At 38.9% G+C, this 16,515-nt stretch overlaps 1 protein-coding gene across 6 annotated transcripts in view; it reads right to left on the bottom strand.

Moving 5' to 3' along the window:
• The window catches only part of ADGRG2 (adhesion G protein-coupled receptor G2), a 59,821-nt gene extending 43,427 nt beyond the window's left edge, over positions 1 to 16,394 (bottom strand). For 4 of the 6 annotated variants that reach the window (XM_042036840.1, XM_042036871.1, XM_042036863.1 and 1 more), the window contains exons 1-2: positions 16,275 to 16,394; positions 4,655 to 4,773 (exon numbers count right to left, since the gene is read on the bottom strand). In XM_042036840.1, the coding sequence (XP_041892774.1) occupies positions 4,655 to 4,772 (118 nt within the window). In that variant the 5' untranslated portion in view covers position 4,773; positions 16,275 to 16,394. Of the gene's footprint in view, positions 1 to 4,654; positions 4,774 to 15,791; positions 15,878 to 16,067; positions 16,091 to 16,274 lie in introns of those variants that run through there. The other 2 variants (XM_042036855.1, XM_042036847.1) reach the window with 2 other exon arrangements.
• Positions 16,395 to 16,515: the final 121 nt, after the last annotated feature.

Raw genomic sequence — 16,515 nt, 5'->3', positions numbered from 1 at the left:
GCCAGTGCAAGAGAACACATTACTGACACCTTTAAGGAGGTCATTATTTGTCCATCTATGCAGAGCTTTTATGTATGCTCCAGAGGACTTGTGGGATTAATGATGATTGGTCAGGGGTCAGACAAGCAGAAAATGATCAGCCAACATAGGAAAAAATCCTTTTCCATTAGCTCCTCTGTAAGAAGACAAACTTCCAGGCAACTTGGATCAGGGTTTTTTTTTCCAGGGTAGGTTACATTCATAGTCCTAGTTAGTTGTCAAGATTGCAGCCAGCTCTTTTGTGATGTTCTCAAGCAACCAGAGCACCAGCTTTCATCAGGCCAGCTCCAACAATTTTTCTGTCTCTTGACCTCCAGGCTCTCAAATTTCTTTTTCAATAGCAACACGTGAAAACAATGAGAAAGTTCCTAACTTCCAAGTGCAGCTTGATAGGTACAAGCTACCAGAAAAAGTCTGAAACACAAAATATATCAATCCAGTTTCATGGAAAGTCATTGATATCTATTCTTGTTGCATCCTATAGCTCTGTGATGCTAACTAGCAGAAACGCACAGGTTTTTTTCACAACCCTGAATCATTCCTGAAGTTCAGCATACATCATGGAAGTACTATGCAAGGCTATAGACCAAACAAAAAACTCCCTGGGTACAGGCTGAATTAGGTGAAAATCCTAACTCACAGACAATGGATTTTGAATGGTGAGTTAATACTTAGATTGGATTTAAATGGCAATGGAGAAGGAAAGACGTACTTGACCCAACAGCAAACCTCCCCCGCCTAACCCTGCAGCATGAATTCACTCATTCCGTTTAGCCACTTGTCAGAGTCTGAAAGCAAAATCTGGGATACTCAGCTAAGAACACTTCAGCATGGAAAACTAATTTTTAAAATTACTTAAAAGCTGGGTGAGGAAGACTGGATGGGAGGGGCAAGTGTCATAGAAGATGAGATTTTTAGATACAGACTCAAATGTACCTACCTTTTTAACTAAAACTAAAATAGATCTACCACCTTACAGCATGGACAGATCATAAGGAAACTGCTTTTATAAAGGAAACAGCCATCTAATAACATGCCAACACTGGTGACACAGTCTTCCCAAACTAAAAAAATTGCTCAAGTCTTTCATTATTAAGCAGAAATTTTGCTGAAGGTTTTGGAAGACTTGATGCAGCAGCTGTTCCTCAGACAGTGTATGTCAGAAGTATATTTGCATGACTCATATTGCCTCCAAAATTCCTCTAAGCAGTCTTGAACGTGCAGAGATGGCCAAATTGACTGGTAAAGGCAGTTTCCTGACACAGCTTCAAAACTTGGAAGTCACTGTTAACTATCCAAATTGACAGACTAGAATTCCACTCCTGAGCAAAAATACTAATCAAAACTTGAAGTCTCATCATCAGACTTGGTTTTGGAAATGAACAAATTGTGAGAGAGGCTTGATTTCATGTTAAGCATTAAATCAGTGTTGATGTGCCAACAGTGATTTAAAGGGCTGCTAAATTCTCTTACGTTCTTCAGGGAAATTGTCACTTCAAAATTGTCAATGGAGCCAGAGTGAACATAAACTTGCAGACAAAAACAGTCATAAGACAAGTAGCCAACAAAAATTACACAAAATGAGATCAATCTGCTGATGAATTCTCCTGGTCTGCTTTATATAATCCAAAAAGATTGCTGTTGATCAATACGCAAGGCCTGAAGAATTAATTTAAACTAAGAAAAGTGTTTACATAGAGAGGTCTACACTTCTGGAAACTGGAAAGCTGGCCCACTTTGCTCTAAACAGTCATAAAAAAGAAAGTGCCAAAAAGGGATGCCAAAGTTAATAAAATAGATACCAATACTATCTAAATTGTTACAAGACAGGCTTGGAAATTTTAATACAGTTTATCTACCCAAAGAATGCTGAAAAAGCACAAAGGAAATCATAATCATAGTCAGAAAATGCACTTTGCTGTTCCAAGTGAGTGCAGTACAGCCGTACATTAGAAATTAATTATCAGTATTATCTTGACTAAGTCTCCTCGATATGTGAGTGGATGCAATGTAGGTAGGAGATGACATTACAGTAAAGCCTTTGGAAGATCTGTTAATCATCACTTATTATCTCTAGCAATGGTGCTTGTGGGCTGCAACCCACCCTTGACCACAGAACTGAGGAGCTGGAACTGGCTGTGCTCTGACAGCAGCATTTCTGTCTTACAATTAGTCTCCATGCATCCAGACTACACAATACATTCAGAAAAGTAGCCATGAACACACCTTTATCACCACAGCACAGAAGGGGTAGCACAGTGGAAAGAATGCTTCAAACATCTCCAGAGTAAGAAAACTCAGGAAAAAATAAATAATGATAATAACTTTAAAAAAAATTCAAAAAACCCCACAATTTGGAGCGAAGGAGTTGCCATGCAATAGTAATCGTGGGCTGACTTTTCAATGTCTTTTGCTGTATTTGGGCACATAAGCCTTTTCAGAAGCGCGAATTTTTTCTTCTTACTATACTTATTTCTAATAGATGCAAAACCTGGGGGTTTTACCCTCAGTAAAACTAAAAGCATGTACTTAGTAAGCATGTTCTCTTAAGCCCTAAAAGAAAACCTGAAATGTATGCACACACTTCCAAATGTTTAAAATAAACTTTCTGAGAATGACAACATAAACCAAAAAAGCAACCTCCTTCTTTTTTCTAAACATTCTTAGATAATGATAACTGATACCTTTACAAGAGGTAGCCAACCGTAGGTATTAAGAATTAGACCTACAGGAGCAGATTCTCTCAGTACATAAGCAGCAGTGTTATTTTCCTTATATTACAAATAACCACTCTATCAGCATTACTACACTCAGGTATTCTCTTGAATAAAAATAGTCACAAGTTTATGTGTCTGCACACTCTGGCTTTTAACTAGTAACAACAATAGTCATTAACTTCCTTGCAAGTGTTTGTCACCTGTGACAAATTTGGCTCACTACAGTCCATTGAAATGATGTCAAAAGACTCTTGTATACTCAAGTATTCCATCTACAGCTTGTAACTGTTCTTTATAAAAAGTTTAAAACTCTAAACGTTCTGCATGTGGGTCACTTGATTCTGTTGAGTATTTTGAAAATCTGAAGCTAAGAACTGTTTCCTCAAAATCAACGTCATCCCTCCTTTTCATTCACAGTTCTATTTGTTTAGCTGGGGATAAACAACATCACATTATCCAGCATTCTGAGCATCAGAAAGAACACAGGAAGTTCTTCTCTCTTCATATTTTTTGGAGAACACAAACATATTTTGGCATCTCAGATGAGGAGAGAACTGAGTAGAAATGGTGCTGGTAGTACTAAAACCCTAAAACCAAAAACCCCCAATAATCTAGGGGGAAAACATAAACACACTCTTGTGTCAGTTTAGCTTTTCTTGAAGATTACTGAGTTTTAAGTGATTCAAAGGTGAAAAATGAAATCCCTCTTTTCTTGCTTCCTCAGAACTTTAGACACAATCAAATTTTCCCTGAAAAACTCTTCTATGACATCCGTCCATCTGCTGAGCAGCTCTGTCTTTCTTACTATTTAATGTACAAGAAATTAAAACCTCTCCATCTTAGTAGCAGGTCTATCACCTGAATCTCAGACATGCCTCAATAGAAACATTTTGTGAAAATTACTATATTTGGAGAATTAGAGTAAGAAATAGCCTAGTTTGTAACCTGTGAAATCTCATTGCTTGTATAATGTCGTAAAGCAGGCATACTTAAATTTAAAAAATCAGGCAGTAAATCTGAACTGCAAGAAATTCTGACCTTCTAGACTAAGATAACATGCCACAAATGCAGCTTCTGAAATTAGCCATTAAGTACATGGCAAAAAGCACTATCAATTTTTTAATACTCTAAGCACATTATTAACATGATAAATGTATGTAGTGGGTTCGGTATTACACACCATTGATACAAGGAAACTTTATGAATGACAAGCACTGTTATCTTTATCACCTGAGGTCCAGAGCAGTGACAGACTAACCATTAGTTTACAGAATAGCCATGAAGAAACACAGATTATTTTACCCCACTTTATTCTACTTTATGTCACAGAAAAGCATCACCACATTAGTTATCCAATTTGTACAAGAACCTTACGGATTTATTTTTTTACTGTTACATAAAGAGCATAAACTGCCAAGTTCAAATACATCATTTCTGTTACATGTTTTGGACCTTATTACCTTTTCCTTAGCCATATTCAGATCCACAACCAAGATCATATTCTACACTCACACATGCCCAAAAAAGCTCAAAGGATCTTATGGTGATTTTGCAAGAGGAGTGTAAAAGATTTAATAACATGTTCTGAAAATAGTAACACTTTCAGTTAAAAAAACCCCCAGCAATAAAATAATTTGTCTTGTTACTACAAATTGTGTCTTGGTTCTCTCCTCATGCATAGCCTAGAAGTTACTACCAATGATTTTTTATGAAAACGTGAAAGGCATCCAAAATGCTAAGCACCAACTGTTTCATTTCTTGTTATTGACAGTTCTTCCTCTTGATTGCAAGAGGCAAAACTTGCCTGTCCTGAATACGTTCAAAAGTCCTATTCATCAAGACTAATGTTATTTATTTGGAATACCAACACTAGACAAATGAGGAAAAAATTCTCTTACCTTTGCTTGCTGTAGCCAGGAATAACTGAAGTAAAAGGACTGCTTGAACAATCTTGAATCTCAAGAAAATGTCCTGTATTCTGCCAACACAGCAGTGCTGTTTTCCCCAGACAACCATTCTAGAAGAAATAATTAAATAAATAAACCACAACTAGAAAACGTGTAGGTGTGTGGACATTATGACAAAATATGTTTCCAACGTGAGCATAAATCTTCCCAACCCTGTTATACTATTGGGTATATATTGCAGAGAAATGCACAGATACTCTGTATATTGCCAAGACACTAAGAGAGAAAGAGCTGTTTGCTGAAAGGAAAAAAAAAACCCAAAACCAAAAAACCCATTCAAGCTCTAATTCTCCAAAGACTACAAATACATCAGAGCATGGCCATGGCTCCTTGCACAAGTAAGACTTTCAAGATTTGAAAAACAAACCCCTCCAAAATATTTGCACACAACAACAACAAAATACCCAACCAAAAGCTGACAGAGAAAGCATGGAAAGGTTATCCAAAAGCTTTATTAATCTCAGTAAGTATGCAAGAAAGCATCTCTTCAGTCCATTACCCACATGTTCTCTCATGTAACACTTTAACAGCAAGACTGTGAATGCCTAAGTAAGAAGCAAGATTTTGATTCCCAATCCTTGTCCTATTATCAAGGCAAGAAGCTACACCAAAAAAAAAAAAAAAAAAGATAAATTCCACAAATCACTGTGGGCAGCAAGTTCACAAACAGTATCATGAAAACCTGGTTTGTCTACCTTTCCTCTTAGTGATGGTTGTCTAATGTGAGCAACAGGACAAAAGAAAACGCGTTGAAAAAAAGGATGTGCCTTCTATTATAAGAGATATCGTTCTATGAAATAATTTTTTTAAGATCTATTCAAAAAAGCGTACATCTGAGTATTTTGCATGCCGAAAGAAACATTCAGATGCTTGTTGCATGCATTAATTCTTAAATAAAAAGGTTTAGATACATAGTGGCAAGTGATTCTATAGCTGATTCTTGAAACATGCACAGCAGTAAACTTTACACATTGACTACCTTTCATGTATCACCTTTAGGGTATAACAGAGCATTCTGCCTGACAGCACAACTTTTCCATCACAAGCTGGGTGCATGTGCAAGTACGCTGGTCAGCACTCACACTGCTCACAAACTGCACTGTGCTTCTGCTCATGCTGTGTCAGGCTGCAGTAGATTCCCTTCTTTTCAGGCACTGTAAATGGTGAACTCTTTCAGGAATTTCACATTTTTTTAAGGTTAGGGCTAAAATGCCATTTTTTGGCAAGCGTTCACACAAATGTAAATATTTATTAATTTACAATGGTTACTGTTGGCTGAACTCTGCAAGAGAAGTGCCACAGGAATAGAGAAACAGTGAAGTTGCTAAGCAAATGAAGCTTTGGAAATTGATTAAACATACATGCAAATAAATTATACACATATAACAACATAACATAGAAAGCAGAAAGCAAAGGCTTTTTAAAAATTAAGAGCACTGCAACATTGTTGCCAGTGTTTTCAAGAATTATGCAATGTGCAATACCTCTAACAAATATAAAAAAGCTGACAGAAAATAAATCATATGCTAAAACAATGATCATACCTAATATACACAATCCTATGCAGGAACAGATCGAAACCAAACAAAAACAAGTTTAAAATGGGAACAAATGTCAAAGGTGGGCTAGCTTTCTAAAGATCCCCAGGAAACATGTTCAAAACTGTACTCAGCTTGCTTCTCAGAATGTCTAAAAACCATGTATTAATAAAGTTGTTCCATCAGCAAACTGAGTAGCAGAATTACATTAATTATCCTAAGAACCTGATAATGAAAACTGTTGTGCTTAAATACATCTGACAACTTCAAGACTGTTCATCTACAATATAATTTCCTAGGATTAAAAGAGATGCTTATCCAAAAACTGCGTTTCCTTTCTTTGCTTACTCACACTTCCCATTCTAGTCTCAAATTAGGTTACTTCCAAGCAAAACCAAGCTGCCATTCTATTCTTACATTTTATGGGGAAATCTCTTCTTTAGTACCCAAACCATCTATCCACAGTGAGGTATTTAGACAACAAAACAAACACAACTGCCAGCATCCCTTGTCTCTACTACCTAGACACCAAGAGTTGAAATGTGAATGGGATGGAGCCCAAAAATACTCAGTGGCATCCACAAGTGTAGCCACCAATGCTAGCAAGTAATGAGGCAAGCTGCTTGCTTTGTGTCACTAATACTGATTCAGAATGCTCCTACATTCCCTGCTTTTAGTTTTCTCCTTAAGCCTCAGTCCTGCACACAGATACACGTGAAATGAGCTGACTAGGACAGAGGCTTTCTCCTCAACCACCAAGCATGCCTTCTATTTTGTTTGGCAGACCTCATTAGACAATGATGTTAGTGTCCCATCCCCCAGAAATAAAAACTGCATTACAAAAGTCTAAATTTGAGTACAGGAGCCAAGAAATTCCTGGTACTGACTCCAGACCTGTCTGAGCACTTTGTAGCCCTGAGGAGTTTGAATGGACCTTCCTCTAACTCTGGCACTTCAGAGCGAGCTTTGCTAATATTTGTCCAGTGTTTAAACAAAAGGCTGTAATAAATACTTTCTGTACATTTAGGTTTTTATCTCATCTGGGCTTTTTTGACATTGATCTCACTTCCTGAGATGGGCCTGGCAAAGACAAATAGGGACAGAGGCAGAGCTTCTTGTTGATTGAACACAGTCACATCAAGAACTCCAAAACTATTCAAAGCTATGAATGAAAATTAATGATCCAGGCAAAGCAATAAAATCCAGATAGCAGGAAACTGAGTAAATGTATAAAGTGAAATACTGACATGGTCACAGCTCAATTGACTTTTTGCAAGACTTTGGACAGTTACACTGCTCAAGATCTGTTCCAATGTCCAGATAAAATATACAATTAAAAGAGAATTACCTAAGAGAGGTAAAATTACATTTGTGTTCCTTTTTTTTGCAACAATGTTGTTTAAGCACTACCAAAGAAAAAGATGCTGCTAGCTTTGGTATATTTTTAAAGGAAAAAAAGCAAGATATAAAACACAATTTCACCATATGTATTCAAATGAAGATCATATGATACATTCCAAAACATTTGGCCATTATGTTCTTCTTAAATTTATTTAAGTTCTTTCCTGTATTAGAATCCTAAATCTTTACTCTTAATGATCCTGAGCACTAATATAATTGCGATATATAATTGTGGACATTATAGAAATAGGCATAAGGGATTATTTTCATTTGGTTTTAATTTTGCTCATTTGCTCAAATGAACACTTGTATTGTTCTTTATAATAGAAGAATACAGCATGACTGAGAGATCTCAGCATGAATATGCATAGTTTTTGCAGTAGGATGAAAAATTTTCACTTGTATATCAAGCAAATCTAATCAAGTACAACAGTTACTGAGCCGCCCAAATGTGGGGAAAGAATTCTATGCACAGACTACAGGTAAAGATGCAACCAGCTGTCTTCAATTTCTCAGTTACAACTAAGTCATTTTTATTTACAAAGAGCTAAGTGTCTGAAGAAGATGACAATATAAAACATTTCTTTATGGTCAGCAGAAAAAAAGAAAATTCAGAAAATAGAAATTAAAGGCTCAGGCATAAATCTGTTACCTCTTGTTTTCTCTCCACGAAGAGTGTTCTATTTTGACCAATTACAACCTTGTAGCATTGGTACCCAGGTCTCACAACATTTCACACCATCTTACTAATTTGAAAGTCAAATTAGAATTGACAGAGATTTTCTTAAATGAACAAACATACTTTGAAAAACTAAATTTTTTTGTCTGTTGTGTTATACATATTCCAGTTCTGCATTAATATCACATTCTTTGCAAATTAAAGGGGTTAGTGGAAACAAAGACAGGAAAATGGTATAAAAGGAGTTTGTATTCTTATTATTAATACTAATTAGCTCATGCCATGCTAGTTTACTACTTTCCAAGTGTGCACCCATGGGTGATAGATCAAGACATTTAGGACTTACCTTCAGCAACTGCTTGCCTTGTACTACAGCAGATATACTTTCATAGGATTAAAGATGAAGAAAGTGCAAAACATAAAAACAGCTGTTGTGTTCTCTAAAGTATTTTGCTAAATCACTTTTGGAAAAATACATATGAATTTCACAATTCCTGTTGAAAATACGTATTTACTAGCAGTATTTAACATTTAATAAACTATTAGTTCTTTTATGCAAAGTTTTAGGCAGAGCAGGTTTTCACTGCCAATGCATAAACAGTGGATTACAGAAACTTACGTTGGAAATCATGGCCCAAAACAATAATTCATTTACTTCAAATAATGCTGTCCGTCTACTGCTGCACTTCAAACTGCTTTGTTCAAGCCACACTTATTTCATCTGTATTCTCTGGGTCTCATTCTGTCCTCTGTAGTCATCCCCTACTAAGATTTTGGATTTCAATAAAAATATTTCTCAAATTTATAGAAGTTACTGCTGAGGAGAAGGGTAATAATGAATGGTAAGCTTCTGGCTGCTGTTCTGTGATATTCTGCCTTATTCAAGTCTATACCAGGTGATAAAAGGCTAAAAAGAGCAAGAGAAACACATCATACTGCCCAGGTATGAGAACTCCTTGATGTCTTTCCTTTCAGAAATGTAAGGCTGAAGACTTCTTCCATCAACTCCTTATATTTTCCAGACTGGAACCAAAATGCAGTAAAGTTTTAATGTTATTTTTAAATTTTGGCTGGAGCAACTTAGATGTAATAGGGAGGACGCTTATGTTGGAAACTCTTGTGTCACAGTTAATCTTGGCACACACAGTATTCGCTGACTTAACAGCAGAAGTAGCACCATTGATTTTAAAATGTTGTTCCATGGGGGTTTTTTTTATGTGTTTTTCCAAAATACAGTAACAGGATTATTACTGTCTGATAATAATTTGGTTTTCATTAATTTTCTCCAGTGTTAATCATGTCTGTAAAAACTGTATTCTTTATGGTCACCGTGTTCATACAGTTACTTTATGTAGAACACTAGCTTTTTCTAAGACTGTAATGGTAATGTGTTCAAGTACCTTCCTCCTGACATAAATCTTTACTGTTTTCAAAGACATTAAATATTTTACTTTTTAATAAGTTGGCTTACAGATAGCAACCAGCCACTTTGATACAGACATCAATCATCTACAAAACTCATAGCTGGTTGATTGAGTTCTTATGAGAACTGAACAGGAGGATGAACTCTCTGAGAAATCCATTCTTTTGTTTAGCCTTTCAACTGTTGCAGGATACTGCCATTAGAAAGACTTTTTAATATATTTTATTTCACAAATACCAAGCTGTGCAAGCCAAGGTCTGCCTTCAGTTCAACTCACAGATCTCCCCTTAGATTCATCTAAAAGTGCTAACTTAATCACTCAGACCTGTGTAAGTGGATTCAGGAATGGAATGTGCTATTGGATGGCTCTCCATTACTGACCTCAGTGCCAAAAATACTGCACTTTTGGTACTTAATTCTCTTGTACAGCAACTTGTGTCCTATATAGTGCAAAAACAGGGCAGGGGACAATTACAAGCAAGTTTTGTTCCCTCTTATCCAGACTGGAAATGTTTCACCTCCTCATATCCAATTGTCACCTGGGAGATGAGCAAGAGGCCTTTCTCTAGCTTTTATAAAAGTTTTACACTATCCAGGAAATCCTTATCTGCACGATGTATTCCCTCAAGAGCACAGTATTGCCCACACCCTCTATTAATCCTAGAGCAAACTAAAAAGCCCTTCAGTGACAATGCCTGAGCAGGTTTCCTCTCAAAAGAGTTTACAGAGTACTGATGAAGCATGGCAAGCAGAGATGCAATGAAAGTAGTTGTTTGTCACAAGTCTGATTATTTCAACTACAGACAGGCTGTTTACATTTTCCTTAATACTTTGGGGTATGGACGTATATAGGTTTAAGGGAGGCGGAAACAACAAGACATGTTCTGCAGAGAAGACGACCACACAAAGGTTGGCACATCAGAAAAGATTAAAAGAACACTACGCGTGCACCTTGAGCCATATAAGAACATGAGAAAAGGTATACAGAGATATAAGCACAAAAAAGTAGACAAAAAGTTTTCAAAAGCCTTTGTATTCAGTTACAGGACTTGATTTGATGCAGAGAGAAAGAGGGAAGGACAAAGACTTTTATAAACCTCAAATATTCATATTAGTGAACAATGCAAGCAGACTGTGAGGAGTCAGGTGAGGACCAGGCACGCCAAAAAAGAAGACCATCCAGCTCATGCTTTCAATTTTCCTACTTTTCAGAAAAATAAGACTTCTAAAAGTTTCATCTTACTGTAAGTGGGGGAAAATAAAAAGCAAATAGTTGTTTCTGCTCAGTTTACACTTTTCTTCCCCACTCTCCTTTTCAAGCTCTCTTGGCTTGAACAGCAACACCTTAGAAAAGAAATTATACTGTGATTTCATCCTAAGCTTCACTTTATGGACTTAACAGGTGTCTTGGATCCTGCTCTTGGAGCTCTTAAAATTTCTCTGGAAGCTAAGAAGCACAATATTTGGTGGTGGTTTTTGGCTGAAAGAGGGGGTGTGGGGGTGGTTTATAACAGTCTCTCAGGCTTTTTCAGTCAACAGCCCAATGACCAAAACTAATAGTTTGTACCACAGAAATAAAACTCATCAGTTTGGAAAGATGGATGCACTAAAGCAAGCATCTTCCAAAGTCCCACTAAAACTCTGATAAAGAATATGTCATCACTACCCTACACAGCCTAAGGAAATACAGTCATGTTGGCACTTCAGCCTTCACATGGGGTAAACACTTAGGGAACCTCTATTAAGACATTCTAGGAAACAGGGTTATGCCAGAACTGCATTCTGGGCCTCCTTTAGCACTTCTCAGGGTTCAATGTAAGTCTCTGCAGGGGGACAGAAAATGGTACATTGCCTGCATTAGACTACTACAACTGAAACAAGTTAGTCAATAGCAAACATCTCTAAATACTTGAAAGTCATCACACAGGTGAGTAGATGACTCGAAAGCAACTTCAGAAAAGTTTATTTAAATCGGAGCCATTCCTGTGTGCAATCCCCACAAATGTATCAGCTCAAAAAATTTACGTTGTACAACTAGATTCCACATGGCTTTTTTCAACATCACCACCTCTATTAAAAAAAAAAAATATTTGCCTTCCCAGAAATAAACCACAATCACCACATTGCTGACTTGTTGAAACATTGATGAGGGTGAAAAAAAGAAAGCATTTTTAATTCAACTTATATGAACATTGGGACTATGCTATGAATAAGTAATGGTGGAACAAAGTCACCTCAAAACATGAAGAAACCCATCAGAAACCCATTCAGTCAGCTTATGTCCATAATTAATTTGGTGCAAAAGAAACAAAGATATTCAAAGTCTTGTTGGGAACTCAGAACCTAAACATGGAATTTGGCAGCATTCATAGTCATGCATGCCCAGATGTCTAATAAATTCAGGCAGAGAGGCACAGTAATTTTTTCTCTAAAGAAAGGGACTTATTAAAGGAATATTTTGAACACTAAAAGCATCAGTAAAAGATGCTAAGTTTTGTTATGTGTGCAAAATAACATTTCCATAATTATAATAATCACATTACTTCTTGTCTTTCTAGTTCTACCATTTCTAAACGTGTCACATATTATCAAACATGACAACTTCTGGCAAACCTTCTGATGGATCTCTTAGACCTTAACTCCTGAATGATTCCTTTAAGGAACACCATAAATGAGAACATAGTGCTTAATTTGTGAAGTGTGGTGGCCGGTGAACCTACGTTACAAGGGACAGAGAGTTCTCAGTAAGACAAGTCCCCAGTACCACAAGAACCACTTTATGTTAGGGTGACCAGAAAGGCTTCTCCCAGGATGCTTGTTCTGTTATGTTAATCTGTCCCAGTTTGGATTCCCCGGTTGGCTGTCAGCCTCTACCCCTTGTCACTCCCCCAGAGCTTCCCCATTAGTCCCTCTTCCCTAGTCCCATCTTTTCCCCACCCCCGGATAAGCCCCCGGATCACCAGTGTTCTCTCATCTTTGCCCCTGAATCTTCGGCAGTGTAGAGGCAATAAATGCTCCTGCTGGAACTCATGCAAAGGCCCTTCCCATCTCCTTGCAACCATCTTTATACTGAAGCGAGCCGTGCGTTTGTGCCTGCACGCATGTGAGCTACAGGGCCAGACAGAGACAGTAATAGTGAAAGGTTGTTCTTTTTTGGTAACTAAAGCATCACTTGAGGTACTCATGCAAATTTCAGAAAATATAAATAATGTGGTAAGTTCTAGTAATTTTCTATAAATTCTACAGATTGAAGAAGTATTTTAAGTAGATTGTTTTAAAAGAAGACTGTAGAATGTCAGTTACACTAGATGAGACAGTATATAGAAAAGAAATACTTAATAAAGTTCCCCAAACAAAAATAAGCTAATCATGTTCCTAACTATACTTTTTCTATGAGCTGGTAAGAACACTGTATTTAAGCAGCCAGCAGAAGATGACCTAGAACAGAACAACAAAATCACATTTTTATAAGGCACTAGCTGAAAAGCAGCTGTTGTGTCAAACAGTATTTATATTTCTGTGCTACAGAACTCCTCAATAAAAGAAAGACAGAAAACACCGAGTCTGGGACTTGAACTGCCAGATACACTTCTAAAATCTTGTATTAGTTCCACTGCATAACACCTGCAATAAAACTGTCCTGAAGCTGATGTAGGTAGCACTCACAGGTTGAGTACCTGTGGCATACAAAATATTCAGCTCACAGCTGAAGACAAATCCATGTGACTCATGAAGGGAGGAGTTTGAGATCCACTTTTTTTGTCTTTGATTTAATGTCAGCTACAAAAGACTCTTTGTCCATCCTGAACAACAATAAATTTCAAAGGTATTTTGTCACAAAAGGAATACAAGACTCCCAAGTAATTGAGTCCTATTAATTACCATATAGTTACACAAGCCTATCTTTTTCATAGAGCAATTATAGATCCTTTCCAAACTGTAACTCCACCAGGAATTTATGACTGGAAAGAGTAAGACCCTCATAATCATGAGCACCTATCTAACAAACGAAATGATCAACTCTATTCATGTTCACAAGCTGAGTAGCACCTACCAACAAATTAATATTCTCTAAATCCTTGCATCTGGAAAAGAGCAAAGCTTTTAATTGAACCTAGATATAAAACTACTGGTAGACTTACCATTTATCAGAAAGCTAACATTTCAGGCCAAATAACATGACTTATTAATGCTAATTCTTACATTGACGTCTATGAGATTACTTGCATGAGCTACCCTTTGGCCTTCAAATAATCTAATCTATTATTCCACTGAAAACATAAAACTTCAAACTCAAGTGTAGTGATCAGTTTTAAAGCTAAACTGCATTTGCCAAGGCCACTGATCATGTTACATGCTAGGAACTAAGAATTGTCCCAATTTAACAAGAGTTATTCCCCCATGAACTCCCAAACTTTCTCAATCTGCCAACACTCTACAGTTACTAGTGGAAGACCTGACTAAAAGCACTCACAGCACAAAAACTGTATATATTGGGTAATTAACTTGAGAAAGGGAATTTAGTCCTTCATCTCTCTCCAACTGGCCCTAATCTGAGCCAATTTGTGTTGATGTATTAGAAACAGAAGTTTAACATTAAATTTGGAAGGCACTGAAGAAAAATGAACATGCTAACAAACTCCATTTGATCTATAGAATTACCTTAAGATACTAAAGTAATATTAATAAAGATACCAATAACACTAGTTCACTTGGTACCATAGTAGAAATAACATAATATTATCTTACAGTGTAGGCAGAAAATTTTGTGGCCCCAATTCGTATCTGAGCAAATTCTGTTTATGTGCAATTTCTTTCCTGCATCTTTTTTCAAAGCATTCCACTTCAGAGCTTTGTCTTCATCATTAAATTATAAGTGTGCTTCCTCAGTGAAGACAAGTACTTGGAGATCCTCCTAAGCAAAGACAAGTTTTTTGTTCTTTAGTTTAATTCAACAAACACACTACTGGTCACCTAGCAGAGGAACAAATCTTGCTTGTTTCCCCCATGGAAACAGTTACAGAAGTATGCTTTCCACTTGGGAATACCCTTAACGTTGAAAGCTTAAGATCAGGAATATCAGCTTGTGCAGCTCTCTTCTAGTGATGATGTACACTGTTAGCCTATACAACCAAAAAGGAGGAACATGTTCTGAGCAGACGCACATAACGCCAGATTTACTTTTTCAGTAAAAGTGACAGAACTGGAGACACAACTGATTTGCTTTGGGATTGATAACGCTTAGGTCTGGAGGTTGTAAACTCTATTTTGGCTCATGTTGAAGCCAATTCCACCACACCTTCAGGGTTACTCTGATTGTAGGGAGGTTGGCCCAGATAACCCACTGTGGCTCCTCCTAACCTTACCAATTCTGGGATTTCATGTAAGTCAAAACTAGACACAATCACACATTTAATTTGCTGGATAAGCACACACTGAACTAGTGTACAAACTTTTATTCCCTGTTTTTACATGAATCAATGCAAGAAAATAACACAGTAAAAGCAACAGAGTTCAGTAGTGTTACAAATACTACCCATGAATGACTAAATCTATATATTTGCAAAGCAAAAATAAAGTCAGTCAAGAAAGGCTGCTTCCAGTACACTTAGCCAGTGGACATGACAAAAAAATCCCCAGACAAACCCCCGTCTCGAAATAAGTATTGTGCACAAAAGGTGACTGAAGACATCACTTTTAGTGATACAGGTTTCCTTGCAGAATGTATGCGAAAGAAGCAGGGAAAACCTTTAAGCTGAATACATTCTCTGCACCAGTTCCCACAGAAAACGGGTGTGAGAGCAAACCCCGATCCAGTCTAGCAATACCGTCCCAACGGGATGCTGCTACCCTGTCTCTTCGTCTAAACCGCACTCAAACGCCACCAACGCCTCTGTCAAAACCACTCACTTTTCAGGCCAATTTAAACGCGCTACTAAATGTTTCTCGCCGTTGACTAATTAAGCGCCTAAAATAATGCCAGAAAGCTGAAGGAGAGCTTTCCGCCAGCAGCACCGAGAGCTGTACCTGATGCGCAGCGCGGCGCCGCTCAGGACGAAACCCGGCCGCCCTCCCCGCAGCCCCTCACGGCGGCCTCACCCCGCACCGGCCCGGCGCGAGTCCCAACGGGCCCGGCCCCGCCCGCGGGACCTCCCCGCTCAGCCGCGCTCCCCCCGGCCGGGCGAGACCCGCAATGCCCGGGCACTGCGTGACTAAGCGGGAGCCGCCGGACTTGCCCGCGGAGGTCGGAGCTCCCCGACCTGCGCTCCTCCACCCACCACCGCGGGACCTCCCCGCCCTAACCTCGCTCGTCCCTCCGGGGAGAGTCGGCGGAAAAACCCATCCCAAGGGAGCCGCGCACCTCTGCCGCCCGGCGCCGCAGAGTCGCTCACCTCCACCCGGCTCAGGGCGACTCCCACCCCCGCAGCCCGCCGCGCTGCCGGCCCCTCCCGCCCTCGGGAGCCCCCCGCCTCCGGCCGCCTCTGCTCCCACGAGCCTGCAGCCGCTCACCTGGCGCCGGGCGGCCGCCCGTCCCGTCTTGTCCTGTCCTGTCCTGTCCCGTCCCGTCTGTCCTGTCCTGTCTGTCCCGTCCCTCCTGCCCCGCGCCGCAGCTCCCCCGCGCCGCTCGCTCAGCACTGGGCACAGCAGGCGCGCCGGCGGCTGCGGCAGCTGGGACAGCCACTGGACGGGGGCGGAGGCCGGCGAGGGAGGTGCTGCGAAAAGCTGAGGGAAGCCGGCGCGGCGGCGGCCG

The sequence above is a fragment of the Corvus kubaryi genome, unplaced genomic scaffold (assembly GCF_017639235.1).
Source record: "Corvus kubaryi isolate FWS band 111438036 unplaced genomic scaffold, C.kubaryi_AGA036_p1.0 133, whole genome shotgun sequence".
NCBI classification, from domain to species: domain Eukaryota; kingdom Metazoa; phylum Chordata; class Aves; order Passeriformes; family Corvidae; genus Corvus; species Corvus kubaryi.
The sequence above is the reverse complement of the archived record's forward strand: the minus strand, read 5'-3'. Positions and strand labels throughout refer to the sequence as shown.